General features: G+C 48.9%; 1 protein-coding gene across 5 annotated transcripts; it reads right to left on the bottom strand.

The window, feature by feature from the left end:
* Nucleotides 1-42: 42 nt before the first annotated feature.
* On the bottom strand, nucleotides 43-17,540 carry RAB41 (RAB41, member RAS oncogene family). 5 transcript variants are annotated; one of them, XR_005824083.1, is made up of 9 exons: nucleotides 17,354-17,529; nucleotides 16,245-16,303; nucleotides 14,497-14,550; nucleotides 8,422-8,530; nucleotides 8,029-8,140; nucleotides 5,496-5,589; nucleotides 4,907-5,000; nucleotides 3,015-3,081; nucleotides 2,394-2,480 (listed from the first exon to the last, which is right to left on the bottom strand). XR_005824083.1 is itself a non-coding variant. In XM_040572763.1 (8 exons), the coding sequence occupies exons 1-8, from the start codon at nucleotides 17,430-17,432 to the stop codon at nucleotides 2,416-2,418; spliced, it is 636 nt and encodes a 211-aa protein (XP_040428697.1). In that variant the 5' UTR covers nucleotides 17,433-17,540; the 3' UTR covers nucleotides 43-2,415. The 5 variants fall into 5 exon arrangements, 3 of the variants coding, with proteins under 3 accessions (XP_040428697.1, XP_040428695.1, XP_040428698.1); XM_040572763.1 differs by lacking the exon at nucleotides 5,496-5,589 and having other exon boundaries at nucleotides 43-2,480; nucleotides 8,422-8,527; nucleotides 17,354-17,540; XM_040572761.1 differs by lacking the exon at nucleotides 5,496-5,589 and having other exon boundaries at nucleotides 43-2,480; nucleotides 17,354-17,537.
* Nucleotides 17,541-17,661: the final 121 nt, after the last annotated feature.

The raw sequence follows: 17,661 nt of genomic DNA, 5'->3' as shown, positions 1-17,661 counted from the left end.
CGCCCCGAGCCTCGGCTTGCTTGCGAAGCAGGACAGAGGAGGTGTTGGTGAAATAACTTTATTTAGTGTGATACACGGCTGTGGTCAGACAGTCCACACTCAGAGTAATAGTCACACTTACTTGGCTAACAGCTAGGAGACAGCAGGGCCGGACACACACTCAATATTATACACATCCATAGAGAAGACAGCGGGAAGTGAACTATTTTATTTCACTAGTTACCCCCCCCCGTTACTTACGGTCCCCCCCTCCCTCCCCCCAGGTCCGTGACTCAGAACAATAGGAGAGCAGGGGCCGCGCACGCCTGCCTGTGAGAAAGAAGGGGACAGCAAAACCTGTTCTACGGCAGACACGGACACACCGACACACATCAGCAATCCCCACACGACAGGAGTATGTACAGAGAGGGGGCCGAGCTCCCTGCTGGCGCGGGGCACGAAGGACCCGGCCGTGACAGCTGGGACAGTGGGTAAGGAGGGGGGGGGGGGGGGCACTCCAGAGTGAAATGGGAAACGACATCCCAGCTTCCTCCTGCAGCCGGCTCATGTGGAGGGGAAGGGGTACGGCTCTCGGAGCACGAGGGCAGGCACCTGCAGCGCGGTGACTTACCGGCAGCAAGCCAACGCAGCCGGAGCGCAGCCCCGGCCCTACGTGACCGGGTGCTCCTCCAGCACCGGCGCCAGCTCCCGGCCCAAGGCTGCCCCTTCCCCTCCATCCCCAGCCCGCAGGTTTCAAAGTGCACGCGCTATGTCAGTGACCGACAAGGCATCCTGCTGGGGGAGTGTCACCAACCCACCAAACAACGCCGAGCCCGCTCGTACCCTGCGCACCCAGCACCTCGTGCTCCTGCCCACCAGCATCCCCTGGCAGCGTGACACAGGCCGGCTGAGAAAAGGAACAGTGAATGGCTTACAACCATCTGGCTGTTTTATTCTCCTCTCTGTCAACAGACAAACCTCCTGACTTCTGGAGCAGACAGAAGGGGGGGGGGGATAAAAACAAACACAAAAAGCCACAATAAAGGTTTCTGAAGAGCTCTACTAACATTGTTCGAAACCAGGGGTAGAGACCTGGGCGAAGAGCGAGGTATTTCCCAACCCTGGAGGTCCAGAAGTGACAACAAAGCACACTTCAGCAGCATACGTTCCTCTAGCCGTGTCTGATAATAAATCCCTGCTACCACTGATGTGTTTTGGCAATGTTACAGCTTACCATTATTCCAGAAGTGACATGTCTATTAGCTCCCCACGCCCCGTAAAGTCTACTACAAAAGCAGAAGCAGCTATGTGTCATTTCATCACGCAGCAACCTAGGTACAAAAGCAGAAAAGCTATCACTGGCCTTCAATTTGCCGGGGCTCTCCCAGCCTCCGTGAAGCAGCTCTCAGGTTGCGTGACTAAGAACAGGACGGAGAGGAGGAAAGGAACCTGAAAGGCATCCATGACTCCCAGGGCAGGTGTTGCTGCTGCAGCGATGGACCCCACAGAGCTGCTTGCTTTCGCTGTTGACAGATAGGAGCCTACAAACCACCCTGAGGATCTCTCCCCACCCGGTCTCATGCTGCAAAGCCCCTGTACCCACTTCCTTCGCCACACCTGACAGCTAACACTCACCAAGCACCAACATCCTCCAGATGGGAAGATATTCACACTGAAGGAGCGGTCTGTGGGATGCCTCTGCTACGCGAACGGGAGCAACAAGGTCAAAGCTATCAGTCTGGGGGTTTCCAGTGTTCTGTGTCACGAGGGGCTGAGCGCAGGGCAAAACTCAGAAGTCGTGAGCAAGAGTTAGCCAAGATCATCCACAGAAAGGAGAAACCGAGGAGCTAGCACTGTGCGCGCCCTGCGGGGAGCAAAAGCCTACAACCAGATAACCTGTGCTGTCCAGAAAGGCAAGGCCAAGTCAGACTGACTGGTTTAAAAGGAGCAGCCTTGAAACAGAGGAAGTGGGGATGCAGGACAGACGTGGCTGGAGTGGACGGGGAACTAGTTAAGATGCAAGGCAGTAAAGGAAGGTGGACAACCCACCCCCAAGCTTTTTTTTTTTTTTTTTGTTTTCCCTAACTCGGTGGCTTTTCCATTGCATTCACAAGACACATCTGAGCAGACAGGCTCAAGGTGGAGGAGGGAGGGAGAGGAAGAGAGAGAAAGAGAGAGTGTAAAGGGCACCACAGTGCCAAAGTGCACCAACATAAAAAATAAACCAAAATAAAAGACAGGACACTCATTCTGCACTCAAGGCTCATACCATGCAGTAAGAGGGGCGGCCGGGGCTGCTCCCCACCAGTAAACAGGGAGTTCGCTCGCTTAGTAGGTTGGTTTTTCAGCCCACAGTAGGGTTGCCTAGCCAATGAGCAGTGATGTTCTTCAGTGAGACTGGCCGGTTGGGGAATGTGCTGCTACAGAACGGGCCTGTTAGCAGGAGCAACCGCTCTCCGTTACTGGCTGCTCAGGAGGTTTCTCTAGTTTGATGTCAATCACTGAAGGGGACGAGTTAAGGAAATCACCCGTCTCGAGGGAAATAAAATAAAAACCAAGAGCTAGGGAACAGAGAACATGGTCAGTATCTGAAAAGGCTGTCAGCTGCCCCAGAGCTGCAGAGCTGAGCTGAGCATATCCTGCCTGCACAGGATTAGGCGCAATACCAGGGCACTGGGTATGTCAAGCCCATCTAGAGAACAGAGCCCAAGTGGCCATGTCTGCACACAAAACAGCCCTGTGCAAAGAAAGGAAAATATTACAGTATTTTAAAACTGTGCAAGCTTTACTCTAAGTTTAAGTGGAGTGCTCACACTTCTAATATTTATGTATATTTATCCAGAGACCACAAGCAGGGGCCATGATTTATGGGCACAGGTAAGCACCACAGTACGCTATTTCAGCCACGTGTCTGCAAAACCCCAGCAAGAGCCATCCCCACAATGTGCAAAAAAAGTCAGTAAGCTCAACCTGACAAAAGGTAATTGCCAAACCCTGTGACGGCAGGAAAACTGCCGATGAGAAAACAAGGATACTGTCTTCTTTGCTCTTCTCTGGTGTGCTGTCCATCCCAGGTAAGGCAGCAGCCACACGGCGGAAAAGCTGAAAAATAGCAATAGGTAAGCTAAAAGCTTGTCAGAAAGAAATGCATGTTAGAACAAAACATTGCTCTACAGCAGATCTTAGAACTGAACACATATGTTTTTCCACAAGAAACTTAACAAGCTTGGTTAAAGAAATGAAGTTACGGAACGCCTGCAAAGCAGGTGGTTTATGTTTTTCTGCTTCTAACTGAGGTGAACACAGAGTTCTTTTTCAATAGAACAGTTCTTCTAGGGGTGCACAGAACTCCCTCCTGCACTCGGTAAGCAAGCCAGAGGCTACAGCTTCCCATTTCCAGACTCAACTGCTTTTGCACACAGCAACGTTACAGTGCTCTACCTGGGACTGCTGACAAACCTTTGGTCTGTTGGGAGGTTGCTCAAGAAGTCCGTGGAATAACTACGGTTTTACAGCCAACCCTTTCAGTTCAGTCCTGCTGCGAGCAGGATGGCTGGCTCAAGTGAGCTGCATACAAGCTACTAAGGATATGCTAGAGCTGGGAATGACTACCATATCCCCATAAAAACAGAAAATGGTTTTGCATAATTTTTCTAGTCAATGCTTAGAGCTCCTCCTGCTGACATTAACGAAGCAGCAGACAATACAGACACCATGAGACTGTTGGTGAAAAATACTGCAAAGATCTTTTATTTAAAGAACTAGAGGAATCATCTGATAGTGATGATTTTTTCCTCACAGTAGCTTGGCAGGGGCTTTGCATCCACATCTCCAAATTGCATTACTTGGAAAATCAAGCCACTGAGGTACGAACAAGGTGCTGCCATTAGTACCTGCCCTTAACAATTTTAGCCACAGAAATTCTCACTACAAACACCCACTAAGCAAATAAAGCAACAGGAAATTGGAACCTAAGATTAAAGTGGACTATATCGAGAAGAGCTAAAAGAAACAAAACCAAAGTCTCCTGATCCCACTGTCAGGTTCTCCCAGCCAGCTGGTGTGCAGCAAACTGGGAAGTACATATCCCAGCCAGTAGCTTCCTGACACCAACCACACCCACGCTCTCTGATGATACCCAGATGTTACAGCTGCCTTATTCTTCAAGTTCTGTCATGCTTCAGAGTAATTTCTGAACTAGGGCTCACAAGTTTACAGCAAGAGGCTTTGTGCACAAATCGAAAGACAAGAAATTTTGTTTAAATGTCTAAAAAATGCGGGCTTGTTATTATCTCTTTAATGTAAGGGTAGTTGAAGACTGCGACAGGTTGCCTGGAGAGATGGAGTCACCACCCTTTGAGATATTCCAAACCCAACCAGAGTCAGTTCTGGGCAGCCTGCTCTAGTTGACTCCACTAGGAGCATGAGGGCTGGCCTAGATGATCTCTAGAGACCCTTTCCAACCTCAATCCTTCTATGATTTCTCTCTGCAGCTTGCCAACAGAGCCAGGAACTTCCACTCTAGTGCATCAGCATATGCTATTACCCTGACTGATGTCAACGGCAATTTTAGACAACAGTGCATTAACGGTTAACAAAAGCAAAGGAAAGGTACAGAATTACGTTTGACAGGCTGCACTAAGTGGTAACATTCCTATTCCTCAGCACATTCTGTTTTTAGATTCTCCTCCCTTTCAAGGTAAGTTAAGTTTCCTTTGCTTTAACAGGGGACTGTTGACACGACAGGAAGGAAGCTTCCACTAGGTAAATCAGCAGCACTGACCACTGGGCAAGAAGCGTTTCAGGGCCTGGCAATAAACAATACAAGCATCTGGTGGAGTATGAACCCTAAGCAGCAGCTTAATCCTCCCACAGAGCAGAAAGTAAAGCACACATTTCCTGTCCTTAAAACAGGACGTTGATCTACCTGTTTCACATTGTATCCAGTCTTCGCACTGGTCTCAATAAACATCACATTCAGCTCTTTGGCTCTCTGTTCACCTTCTTCTGTAGTGATTTGCCTGGATAAAGGTGCAAACAGAAGCAGAAGGACAGAAAGGAAAAACAGACAGGAAGAATTAGAGATATGTGACTGAAATGCTGTCAGTGGAAGGCCTCTTCACCACCCCTTACAATAGAGCACAGCCCACAAACGGAGACCTCAGGACCTCTGAATCTTTAGGACCCCTGGGTTCTCCAGCTAAGACAGAAACAACCTCAGGTAAGCTACTCGGGGAACACCTGGACTTAGGACCGTTAATAAAGGACGTTCAGCACGGGATGAAGTTTGTGTGGTACACCTGAGTCTCATTCACAGCACCCTCAAAGGAAGGAAGAATCCCCAGGAGCTGCACCTGATGCAAAATGCAGTTTCTCAAAAGTCACCAGAAGGGAACTCCACGAGATTACAGAACGACATCAGAAAGGCTCCAGCAGCAAGCGCAACGGCAAGTGCTGTGCTGCTGCTTGCGAGCAAGCACCTGGAAACGCGTCCCTGATCAATACCCTGTACATACCTGTTTCACATTACATCCTGCTTTAGCACTGGTTTCAATATACATCATAGTCAGTTCTTGGGCTTTTCTCTCACCCTCCTCTATAGAAACCTGTCTACAGCAACAAGAACAAATCACAGAAAAGAAAAACCAAGCCGAACCAAAAAACGATAGTCCAAAAATGATAAAAAAGAAAACTGCAGGAAAAAACAAAAAGAAAACCAAACAGCTACCAACTGAAGCGACGTTAGTAGGAGAGAGAAACTGAACAGGCTGCACCAACTAAAAACAGCCCTATTCTGAGTTCAGCTTTTTGGCACCAGAACTTAACTTGCATCATCACTTGGTTATTACCACAGGGTGAATGGTTTCCAATATGTGTTTTTTGCTTGTTTTTATTTTTCCAAAAAATGTGCTCAGGCTCACGCTGATCCTGTGGCTTTGTCCAGCTTTAAGAGGCCCAGCATTTCAGCCTGCCACAGATCTAACTTTCTCTCTGGTCAAGGCAAAGTGGTTTCTTTTAGCAATAGCTGAATATACATCCTCATTCCACACTCGTGCCTAGACCAGGACTACTGACTTACATCAAACTCCTGAAATAGGAATTTTTAGTGCTACATGAACTCCAACTGTTACTATTTTTCACACAAGTTTCTGGTATTTTTATCTGCACGGCAGTGCTGGGCCAGCTGTCCTGTGCACACACTGTACCTCTGAACCATCGGGAAATGCATCAAGGCAGAAATTATCCCACTGGGTTTTCCAGTTCCACAAGAAAATGGAGAGTGATGTAAACCAGAAAGTCTCAAATCTAAACTCCAGATTATTCAGTTAGGGAGCTGCAGTTATTTCCAGCTCCCAGGCCAGCATAAGAGATACCACCTGGCCAACAAACAGAGCTGTCTCAAGTACGACATCCCAGATTTTGTTCAGTTGCTTTTGTGAGCTGACTTAAGAAACCAGACTGCTCTGAGTTCTTGCTACCTGGATCTCCCAATCCGAATCAGCTACATACATTTATCATATTTCTGAAGCTCTGAGGCACCAGGCTTCCCCCAATATTTCTGGCATGCGAGGCGCAGGTTACTTAGAACGACCTCCACTGGAACTGGGAAAAGCAAAATAGATGGCAAGACTCAGGTGGTCTGTGCAGCGCACACAGGACACATTTCACTACGTGTCATCAGCACAGAGCCTGCACAGCACACAGTGAAAGCTCACCTTTATCTTTTTCCCCACTGACTCGAACCGCCTGTCAGTTTTAGTACTGCCTGTGCTTTTCCTGCTAGGCTTTGCAAACTGAAAACCGACAGCACGACTTGCACAGAGACAAAGGGCAAAAAGCATCTCCCAACACCATTTTGTGCAGCCAGGGATGCTGGCTATTGTCTCATGCAGGCATTTACAAAACGCCAAAAACACAAAGAAAAAACAAATGACAATACATTCTGAAGCAGTATTTACACATCAGGAGTGAGTAAAGCAAGGTTTAGAACTAGAAATGTGACAGCATCCAACAATGAAACAATCAGACTCCTGTTAGGCCCATCATGCCAAAAAGAGCGAACAAACAGGCAACTGAGATATTAGTGCGAGATTTTTTTCTAAGAGAACAACTTTTCAAGGTGTTCTCTTCTGAACAGACGTGTCTCATGAACAGGCAAAGAATAAGGTTTTCATTTTAAAAGACTCCATTTTGCTACGAGGTCCATGTATTTCCCAGATTTGCTTTTCTGACATGCTCTCTTTTGCACCAGATAAAAATTCCTCATCGCTTCAATGCTTCATATATCCCGTGATACACAAACCACACATTCAGGAACAGCTGGTGTGTGTGAAAGCGTTTCAGTTTAAAGTATCGGCACTGTAAGAAACTGTGTGGCTTACACCAACTTCCCTTTGCCAGCTACCAGTGAAGTTGACCGCTGAAATGAAAAACCCTCCTTATCTACAGTGTTTCTAATGTCTTCATAAAGAAGGAAAATCTCTGAAAACATTAATCAGGTTTTGTTAATTCAGCAATCAAGAAAAGATTTTGAAATAGAAAAGCAGAAGTGCAGACCTGTAGCCCTCTAAGAATCTATTACATTGGTTCTGTTAGCTGAAGCAGCATTCCAGGATTAATTTTAAAAGCAAAATGCTTTACAACATGTCCTAAAACATGAAATCCCTGTGATTTTAAGAGTCTAATTAACTTTGTGTGTCTCTTGGGGAAGTCTGCTTTTGCTAATCTAGTTTCCTCTCACACCTCCAACATCACAGTGTGTGTTACATTATGACATGGAATTTATGTTCACAGATAAACCTTTCAGACAGAGAGGAAATATTTCATGCTGCATCTTGTAACATGAAGAAATTTCACTATGATCTTACAGCCGTGCACGCAGAAAGAGTCATACGCACATGACCAGGGAAAAAAGGTAGACTCCCTTGCTTTTGCAAGACACTTTTTTGATCTGAGCTAAGTTTTATCTCCGCATAAAAAGGAAAAGCATTTGGTCAGTTCCTTGCTTTTCCTGGTCAGGGCAGCGAGGCCGCCAGCCCCCTCCATTACCTCTTGTCTGCCAGGTCGGTTTTGTTCCCCACCAACATGATGATGACATCGCTGCCCCTCTCTGTCCGAACGTCATCGATCCACTTGGAGGTCTGCTGGAAAGAGTTCAAGTCTGCGGGGAAGAAACAGATGGGAATGCTAAGGATAAAGCTTATTTTAAGTGAGGGAGAATAGTTATGAAACTGGCTACGCCTGCATTCAGGTGCTCTCCAGGTCTCCCCACACCACACATAAATGACCCACAAATTGTTTTCTGCCCGGACAGAAAACCAGCAAGGGGCAGAGGGAAGGTTTCTACCGTTAATCAACTTTTTTGCAGAACTTGTGGAGGTAACATACTACTTCTGCTTACATGCGGTACTTCAAATAAGGAGACACCAAAGCATCACTCACTTGTAATGTCATACACTACCACAGCAATAGTGGAGTCGCGGATGTAGCTGGGAATGAGACTGCGGAACCGCTCCTGGCCTGCTGTGTCCCAAAGCTGCAGCCGAACCTGCTGGTACCAGGCCAGGGAGAGCAGAGAGAGAGCGCAGGAGAGAAAAGAAAGGAGGAAACTGTCCTTTAGAGAAAAGGCCATTTCTACAATTAACTGCATGCAGCTCAGGCTCAGAAGCTGAGACTGACCTTGCAACCCAACTCCAAATATCCAAACAGCACAGAACTTGGCTTTTCTGATTTTGCTTGTAGGTAACGTGCTTTAATTACCTCCTTTGCCTGCCTAGAGGTTCTCCCACTCCCTCAGCCACGGCATTCTGGAGAGCTCAAGGGCTGTGGCTACCACCTCCAGCCGCTGCTGCTAGTGCTAGCAGGCATGCAACACGGAGCTGATCTTCCTGGTCTACCCAGGATTATTTATGGGGTAGGTACAGGGTCTTGAGGCTCTTCGGGCAATTCCTGCATGGCAGACATGCAGCTTCCTCAACTCTGACACCAAGTACTGCAACAGCATCCAATTTCACAGCATCGAGTGTTCAGAAGATACTCGTGTCCTTTTCCATATGTCCAAGAGTGTCCATTTTCATGCAAGATTAAGGCAATCAATAACTTCAGTTCCAGCAGAAGCAATGCTACAGTGCAGGCATCATCCGACACAAAGGACACTGGCCTCTCCCTTTCTGATAGGGGCACGATTAAGAACCAAGTACCAAATGCTCTGACAGTTTCATCTCCAGAGCCACAGCTACACCCAAACACAGACTGAGCTGTTGTACGCTAGCACTAACGTCTGGTTTATTTCTTCTCTTTCGCCCTTTTCATCTTCTAATCTCTGTGAGCATCTGGTGCATATACAGTACAGCAATAACCATCGCTGTGCCCACGCGGTCTGGGACCTGCCTACCTGAAGCACCAACAGCCAAAAAATGCCCAACCACCCCAATGAATGCCCAACGAAAGCTTTCAACAACTGGCAGCGATGCCATTTCCTCCCGAGTTACTACCCCGCACAGCTAGCTGTACGAGCAGTGCCACGCTGCCAGAAAACCAGCAGAAAGCTGTCGGCATTCTCAGCAGCCACGAGTTTCACAGGTGGGCAGGTACTGGTTCCCTGCTGCATTTCACGAATTGGTTAGACTTCCCCAAAAGCCGCTTGTTCAGCGATGAGGGGTGGCGGCTGTCGATGCACAGAACTCCGCTTAGTAAGGAGCCTGCAGGACACTGGCTACAAGGGAGAGAACAGCTTCAGAAGGACCAAAGAGTAGTTTGTTTATTAGAAAAATTTATGTGGATGCTTGACAGAGCACGCGTCTGCAAAACATCTTGCTACAAGCAGATTCAAAACACGGTCCTACCCACATCAAGGCATCCCCATGGCTGCCCTGGGACTTCAGGAAGATGAGGGCTTACCGCTGAAGCAATTAGCTCCTGGTTCTGAAGGCAGCACTGATTACAGTAGCAAAGTCAGGGCTCTTCACGACCCCTGGAAACTCAGGGTGATGAACTCCAAGCACTCGGACAGTGCTACAGCAGTGCTGGCAGAACAGATTGATGATAATGACTGCTTCAGGCTCTTGCCTTCAGATTTCGCAATGAGGTTCCCTGTGGAGTCCCCAGGACATCACTGCTACAGCAGCCTGTTCACCCAGAAAACGTACCCTGGCGGTGATTTAAACGCTCTGACCTTCAGACTCTCAATCAAAAAGGCAACTAGAGGGAGTACCACAGCACTGGTGAAGAACTGGCCCTGGCAATCTTGTAGTGAAAGAAAAATTATTTGAGGGAAGTCCTCCAGCCAGGATGCAGGTACCACGCAGGCTCCCCTGAAGGGAACCAAGGAATTACCTGCAATATTCCTGCGGCCTGTCATGTCTACAAGTCAAAGTTCGCGTGTGCCTATTTTGGAGGAAGAAAGAAAATACAAAAAACCTCTCTCCCACGTGACAGTGTGCACGAGCACACTGCTGGTCTGGAAAGAGGAGAGTCCCCACCCAAGCATTAACGTAGTCTCCCTAGGGAACAAGGTCACTTCTTGGCTGAGCGGCCCAAGCTGCAGCGCGGGGTTTCCACCACCGACCGTTCCACGGGCCACTCGCACTTCGGGATGCCCAGAGATTAACAGTAACTAAGCAAATTTTCTTTTTCTTCCCAGCTCACCACACGCTAGCCAGCAGTTTCTCTCTAGTTAGAGCATCTTGGCAGGTACTTGAGTATGCCACACAGGACTGCCCCTGTTGTGCCCTACCATGAGCAGCACTGAGTTACAGAGGACTCTCTGAGGTTCCAAAACACAGTTATATTAAAGACAATGCACATGCAGAGCTCTTCAGAGTGGAAGGAAACTGTTTTCCTAACCCCGCCAGCCACCATTATCATGCCCTCAGAAGTACGAGCACGGTCCCTCGCTGACACAAGAAAACCAAAAGCCTCTTAGTCGCTAAGATCGGAACAAAAAGCAGCGACAAGAAAAAATGAAATTATCTGAAAAGATCAGACCATTACTGAGGCACAATGAGATCAGCTCTCACTTAATTATTTTTGACATGTCTGGAAGCCATTAAGAATAGCCTAGACTGTGGCAAAATTTTTCCACCTGCCTGGATAAATAGCATCCTATACCTGTCACAACGGTAGGGAGGAAAAGCTGCCAACCTATGCAGCCTGCTGCTCTGTCTCACCCAGATCTGTTCCCAGCACATAAATCATCCCGTGCACATCTGGCACCACTCAAACCCTAAAAAGATCAGTTTTACATTATTTTGCACCAAGCCACAAATCCTCCTCGAGTCAAGCACTTAAGCTCTACGACTGGAGCAGAAACCATGCAATTATTTTGTGCTACGATTAATCTCACGCAGTGAGGGCAGTTTGTTATTTTGTTAAGCATTTCTGTTGACCAAAGCGAAACAAACCCCCTGATCTATAAAGACTCGCTATAACCTAGATTTGGGGCAGAATGGAGATGGGCCAGACGTCTGCGGGGTTTTTATTTGTTTTCAAATCTTCAGTTTTTTCTTTCCTTTGACTCTGTTCACTGGTATGAATCCAGTCTAGCTCTTTATGCTGATATTGTAGCTTAATTGAAAACGACAGATCAAGTGGAATCTGCAACAAAGTTACAATGAAATAATTATATTTATATCTAACACTTAAATGCTCATGCCAAGAGTTGTAGACAATTCCCCTTTAAGGTTGTTTATTCTTTAGAAATGACGGTGGCTATGTCTCTCTCAAAAGCCCTCTGGTGACTTGTACGAACTGTCAGCTCTATTCTTCAATGAAATGGGAGTCTGGAACCCTCAGAAGTCACAGCACAGCTTCTATTTCAATGGATGTTGCAACGGGTGTTTTACCCAGTCTGACAGGGTTTCATTTGTTTGCCATCTGATGTTACTTGTACTACCTCTCTAGTTATCCACAGTGGAGAGGACTTTTGAGGTTTAAAAGAACAAAACAAAGCAGAAAAAGTAAAAAGCTTTCCAAATTCTACTAATCGCCTTTTACTCCAGCTGTTAAAGACACGCAGTCATAACCCCTGTTCACCTACCTGCTAGTCCTCTGTCTCCCATAGCCTGATCTTTGACCAGACCAGAGTTAAACGATTCCCTAGTTTTGGTATGACGAGATGGAGTTACCAGTGGTTGTGGGGGAAGATGCTCACGTACTTCCCCCTCAGCCCACAGAACACCTACAGTGCTGGGGCTGCCGGCCTAGCTTAACTCCTTTCAGATACCATCACCGCTTCCAATGCATAAAAGGCACCCGTTAAAAGCAAGGCCCCTGCAGACACTCAGGCTCGATACCTACTTGTAACGTCAAAGACAATGACAGCCACAGCAGAGTCACGGATGTAGCTGGGAATGAGGCTGCGGAACCTCTCCTGGCCGGCTGTGTCCCACAGCTGCAGCCTGATCTGGGAAATGGAAAAGTGCAGGGGAAGAGGGAAAGGAAGGAGCAGGAAAATGGAAAACAAAACCAAAACTCAAGTGAAATAAAAAGAAAAAGAATAAAACTGCAAGGCAAACATAACGCAACAAAAGGAAAGTTAAAACGGAACAGAAGTGTGAGAAGAGCCACCGATACCTCTAACTGCGCTCTCGCGGTCACCTCAGCCTAACACACCAGAGAAACCTCCCCCCCTCCACGAGCCCATTAATAACTCTCAGGCATGAGCACATTCTTCCATTTCATCAGAAACCCAAGATATCCCTAAAATACCTTCCAGCACCATCTGTTGAGGAGGGAGATAGGCGTACATAGCGTAGTGCACCCTGCCGTGTCAGGACCCCAGCTAGAATGGCTCACAGGCAGGCTGCAGCCTGCAGCTAGCGAGGTGTGGGCACTCCTAATTGTCAGGAGTGCGTCACCCAGCTACCAATTTGATTACTCTGCTGGAAAGCCTGATGTGAAGTGCTCAAACACAGTAGTAGGTACAAGCCGGGACGGCAACCACCCTCCAGACTGGCTTATCTCGTGCTGAAACCCACCAACCTAGGAATAAACTGGGAGAGAAGGAAGCACTCTGCTGTCTTCCAAGCGCGAGGCTGTAGCCGTAACATGGAGCCGCCAGCCTGACAGGAGCGGGGACGGGGCTCCTCATGGCCCCGGTGCACTCAGCGCCACAGCTGCCTGGGCACTAGCTGCACGCTGGAAACAGCATACCATGGTTACACCCCGGGGGAAGCTATTCGGAGAGAGTTCTGAAGAACCCGGCTCACGTACGTTTGTTCCTTCTGCTGGTCAGTGCACGCTGCCCAGGCCATCCTGAGAGCTGGGTGACCCAGCACAGGTATAATTTCAGGATATATTACTGAGTGTAAAGACTTATCAAGTATGTCGAAGCATCTGCTGCAGTTAGAGGCTTCGCATTCTTCATCTCGAGCACAGCAGTCAAAGACTATTGCAAAATCCAGCATGAGCCCCAGCTGAGAAACTCAATGCCTGAATTTTCCTGGCTCGGTGGGCTGGTATTTTACACACATTCAGCAGCTCTGTTACTCTGACAGGCTTTATGGGTTCTACAGGCCAGCTACATAATCGAGAAAGCTAACCTAACAGCAGACATTTTCTGCATAGCAGGCCAGTGGGCGAATGGCATCGTGACCTACACAACTACGAGAAACCAAGACTGCACCTGAGGACTGTGGGCTGCTGCAGACAGCGCCCAGACACTCCGCCTTGCCTTCACACATGTCAAGCTGCTTTCCCAAGATCTTCCACCCCTGCTAACAGCGCTGAAGAACGTTATCCAAGTAGTTTCTCTCAAACAAAGGCTAAACAAGGTCTCTTCTAACAGGGAATCACTGGTAAGGTGGGACAGAAGCACTCACAAATCTCACTACGCACAGGGATGAGAATTCAGAAGCAACAGACCCCAAGCGATACAGAGGACATCCACCGCACCACCCACCCTTCCCTCCTCCCAACAGCTTCCTTCTTCTCAGCCAGTAATGATATTAGCAAAAAGGCAAGAACTAGAAAAACCTGAGCTAGCAAAATGACAAATACTGAAAGACAGGAGAGGGATGTGAGGGGTCTCTTTATGCGAGCTAAGTGCAGAATTGCTTTATTAACAGTAAGGCAAAACTGTGTTACAAACGGAGCCTTTCTACGAGGAGGAGCTGCGCCACCGCTGCTTATCCTGAGTGACTTCAGGACTTGGAACCACCTGGGGTGTGCTCGTGCCCATTTCTACGGACAACCCCAGAGGCAGAGCTGCAAATTCTGGGAGCAAACCATGCCTCTAGTAGGCACGTGCAGCAGACAGCTCGCTCCCCCGGGATACGGACGTTAGCTTGCCCCAGTTCTGCATGAACGGATTTGACTTCATTCTGGAGGTTTTATGTATTAGCGAGCACCAGAAATGGGAGACTGGGTCAGTGCCTCGATTCAACAAAGGCTGTCCCTCGGAAGGCTGCCGGGGGAATTCAGCAGCCATCGAAGGAACGGGCAGGCAGAGTGGCACGCGCGGCAGCTGCTGCTCCCCTGACCGCAGTTGCCATGCTATCACACGGACGCCTCGCTTACCGTGCGATCTTCAAGGTACATTGTTTTTGACAGGAAATCAATTCCAATGGTTGCCTGAAAAGAAGAAAAGCATTAGTAACTGCAACTCGCCTCCCAGCATCTGCAAATCAGACCTTTCTATACAATCTCTGAAAAACGCTAACTCGTAATTAAGCTGCTGAAGTCATTTGCGTTCAGTAGTTGATACCAACAAAGCCATCGCGGTATCTCCGCCATCTTCATCTCCCATTATTCTTCCAACACCTCCGAACCACACCAGATCCTCCAGGCCTAATTTTACCTCTCAGACATTCAGGCATCTTAACTCAGATCGTATCTCTCCTGTCATCTCCCTCTGGCTCACAGCAACACAGTCTGCTAAGACTTCTCTTATTAGAAATAACCAGAAGGTAGAGCAAGTTACATAAATTGTGAGCAATGTGCTGAAAGCTAAAGTAACGGTGATTCAGGGCTTTGCAATTGAGGGCGCGCTTCCTTTTCAGCGACAATCAGAAGCTTCGTTTCCCAGGCAGTTCTTCCTGCCAGCCTCCTTCCATTCATGTTTCCATCCCTGTACAGCAATTCCCGTGCAGAAACATTTAAAGAAGCTTACTAAGTCAGAGGAATTAAACGTTCCCAGGCATTTAAACCAAGCAGGTGTCCCAGCCCATCCCAACCCCAGGAAACAGCCTACTGATGTGACGGATTTCAGTATTTTAGGCCATCCCCAGACTCAAACACAGGCATGACGTGTCCTGGAAGGGCTCCATTAGAACATGAACCACCTGACAGCAGAACAGACCACAACCGTCAATTTCTGGCGTTAGCACTTATTTCTAGGTGCCCTATTTTCTGCAGCCCAGACACAGTTTACAACAACTACGGTGACAAGATAAACCCGCTACAGCGCCGTACAAGAGTCAGGAATAAAAGAACCATGCAGAAAGCACAAGAGGATCCAGCTTCAGTAAGTGACTTGTCCTCAAGAAAACCACCTTCTCTTTTCTCGGCCGGCTTAAAATTACTCCAGTCTAAACCAGCAACTCTTCGTGGCCTGCACTAAGAGAAAACACCAGTCTCATCTTCCTTAAAGGTATTTGCTACTCCCTTAAATACCTCTAAGTGCTTTTGATGCAACTCACTCTTCCCCAAATCTTCAGGCCTCCTACACATCCTCAGCTTTTCAGCCTGAAGCCTCTTCATCCCTACCCTACTCTCTCCCTGCCAAAATTCCCCTGGCTTTTTCTATCTATAGCCTTTAGTTGGAAAAAAAAAAAAAAAAAAAAACAAGAGAGAGAATACACCGTGCTGACATCTTGTGGATCCATCTATGCGCTCCGGACTCAACTATTCCTGTTTAAATGGACAGGTCTATAATGATGAACGAGATCAAAAACTATCGTAAGCACGTTTTTCTCTTATTGTCTCTCCCCATTTCCTGATGCTTCACGCCCATCTTCAGTCACCCTCACCATTGTCTTCTCTCTGTTCACTGACCCCATAAACCACCGTTTCTCCCCGTTTTCCTCAAGTTTCTCAAATAGCCAGACAGGATTTAAACCTTGCTGCATGCCGCACTTCCTGATAATATACAAGATCCTTGGGCTTAACCACGAAGTCTCACCTACATTTCAAGGCACATCACCACCCCACAAACGACACCGAACCGACATCTCCTGGAGAGACGCGTTTGCCCTAACGGCTCCCACAGGGGCACACTGAGTAGTGGAGAGGAGAGGCGCTCATGCAGAAGCGGCTGCACCACATACCTGGTAAGTATTGTCGAAACTGTCGTACATAAACCTGGTGATCAGAGAGGTCTTCCCAACTACAAAAGAAGAGGGAAAAATTACTTCCGAGCAGCAGAGGAAAAAATAACCGCTGCTGGGGGGTGACGTGCCGGGAGCACCGGTCACCAGAACCACGCTGCCAGTGGAAGGCCGTCCCCTGGGCACTGGCTCCTGTCATTTTGTGAATAATTTCCCAGCTGGTTATTTTGCAGAAGAGCGCTAGGCCAAACGAATCCATGAAGGTAAAAAATTAATGATGATGATGAAAACTTGGTCCTCAGCTTAGGTGCGTTGCGATGCGTGTGACAAAGAGCTATCTGCTTGCTCTGAGCCAGCAGTAAATCTGCTTTGTTATTCGTATTTTGCCACTTATGTAATCACCAAGCCCAGGGTTTCTAGAGGCAAACATCAGAATCCAACACAGCAATTCAACACGGGCGCTCTTCAGCTGCCTCTGGCTCGACAGAAGGGCAACATTTAAGACTTGGATTTTAGATGTTACAAACTTTATTTGTAATGAGGTTTTTGATACACAGTAAACTTTGACAGCTCGCTTAAAAAGTTTATATTTATGTATTCAAATGCTACCTAGAGACAAGGTGCAGAATTGAGAGGAGTGGGAACCAAAGATTCGATCTCAGATTCTCTCTCAGGGAGGGGAAGGAGGCCAAGGAAAATACAAAGGGCACGGGTAGAGGAGAAAAACGGAAAGGGAATAAATCGCTGGTTGACAGGAGGCTGTCAAACTGCGCACGCCGAGCTGTTACAAACGGGCTGGGCAAACGCCTGCCAGCGGCGGCGCCGGTCGCGCCTCGCTACGGCTGATGGGGCCGGGCAACTCCTGGCAACCCCTCCGGGACCTGCAGCCGGCCGGTAACCGGGGAGGACGGCACGGGGGCGGCATCGGAACGCGGCCGCCCGGAGCCGCGGCCTGCCCGTGGGCCGAGACAGGCGGCGGGGGGGGGGGGGGGGAAGGGGGGGAGGGGGCGGCTGCACGACGGGGCCGCCGCAGCCCGGCGGGGCCTTCCCGCCCGGTTACGGCCCGGTAACGGCCCCCGAGGCCGCGCCCCTCCCGCCGCCTCGCTCACCGCTCTGCTCGCCCAGGAAGACGAGCTTGAACTTCCGCAGCGGGTTCCCGAAGTCGCCGCCGCTGCCGGGGCCGGACATGGCGGCGGGGGGGGGGGGGCTGGGCCTGGGCCGGGGCCGGGCCGTGAGCGAGGAGGAGCCGGAGCCGCAGCCGCCGCCGCCGAGCGCTCGCCGGCACTGCCGCCCCGCCCGCGTCACTTCCGCCGCCGCCGCCGAGCTGACGTCACGGCGGCGGGCGGGAGGGGCGGGAATGGCGGCGGCGGGCGGGGGCGTGGTCAGGGCGGGAGGGGGCGTGGCCTCGGCGGGAGGG

The sequence above is a fragment of the Cygnus olor genome, chromosome 13 (assembly GCF_009769625.2).
Source record: "Cygnus olor isolate bCygOlo1 chromosome 13, bCygOlo1.pri.v2, whole genome shotgun sequence".
Classification (NCBI taxonomy): Eukaryota; Metazoa; Chordata; class Aves; order Anseriformes; family Anatidae; genus Cygnus; species Cygnus olor.
Note: the sequence above shows the minus strand (reverse complement) of the source record. Positions and strands in the feature narration are given on the sequence as shown.

Excerpts from the sequence above, each read along its gene's own strand:
- RAB41 (XM_040572761.1), bottom strand. The coding sequence starts at position 17,432 with ATGTCCGGCCCCGGCAGCGGCGGCGACTTCGGGAACCCGCTGCGGAAG. Across the intron at positions 14,551-16,244 it reads GTTTCGACAATACTTACCAG|GCAACCATTGGAATTGATTT; the intron begins GTATGTGGTGCA and ends TCTTCTTTTCAG. Across the intron at positions 3,082-4,906 it reads CTGGATACAATGTGAAACAG|CTTTTCCGCCGTGTGGCTGC; the intron begins GTAGATCAACGT and ends GCTATTTTTCAG.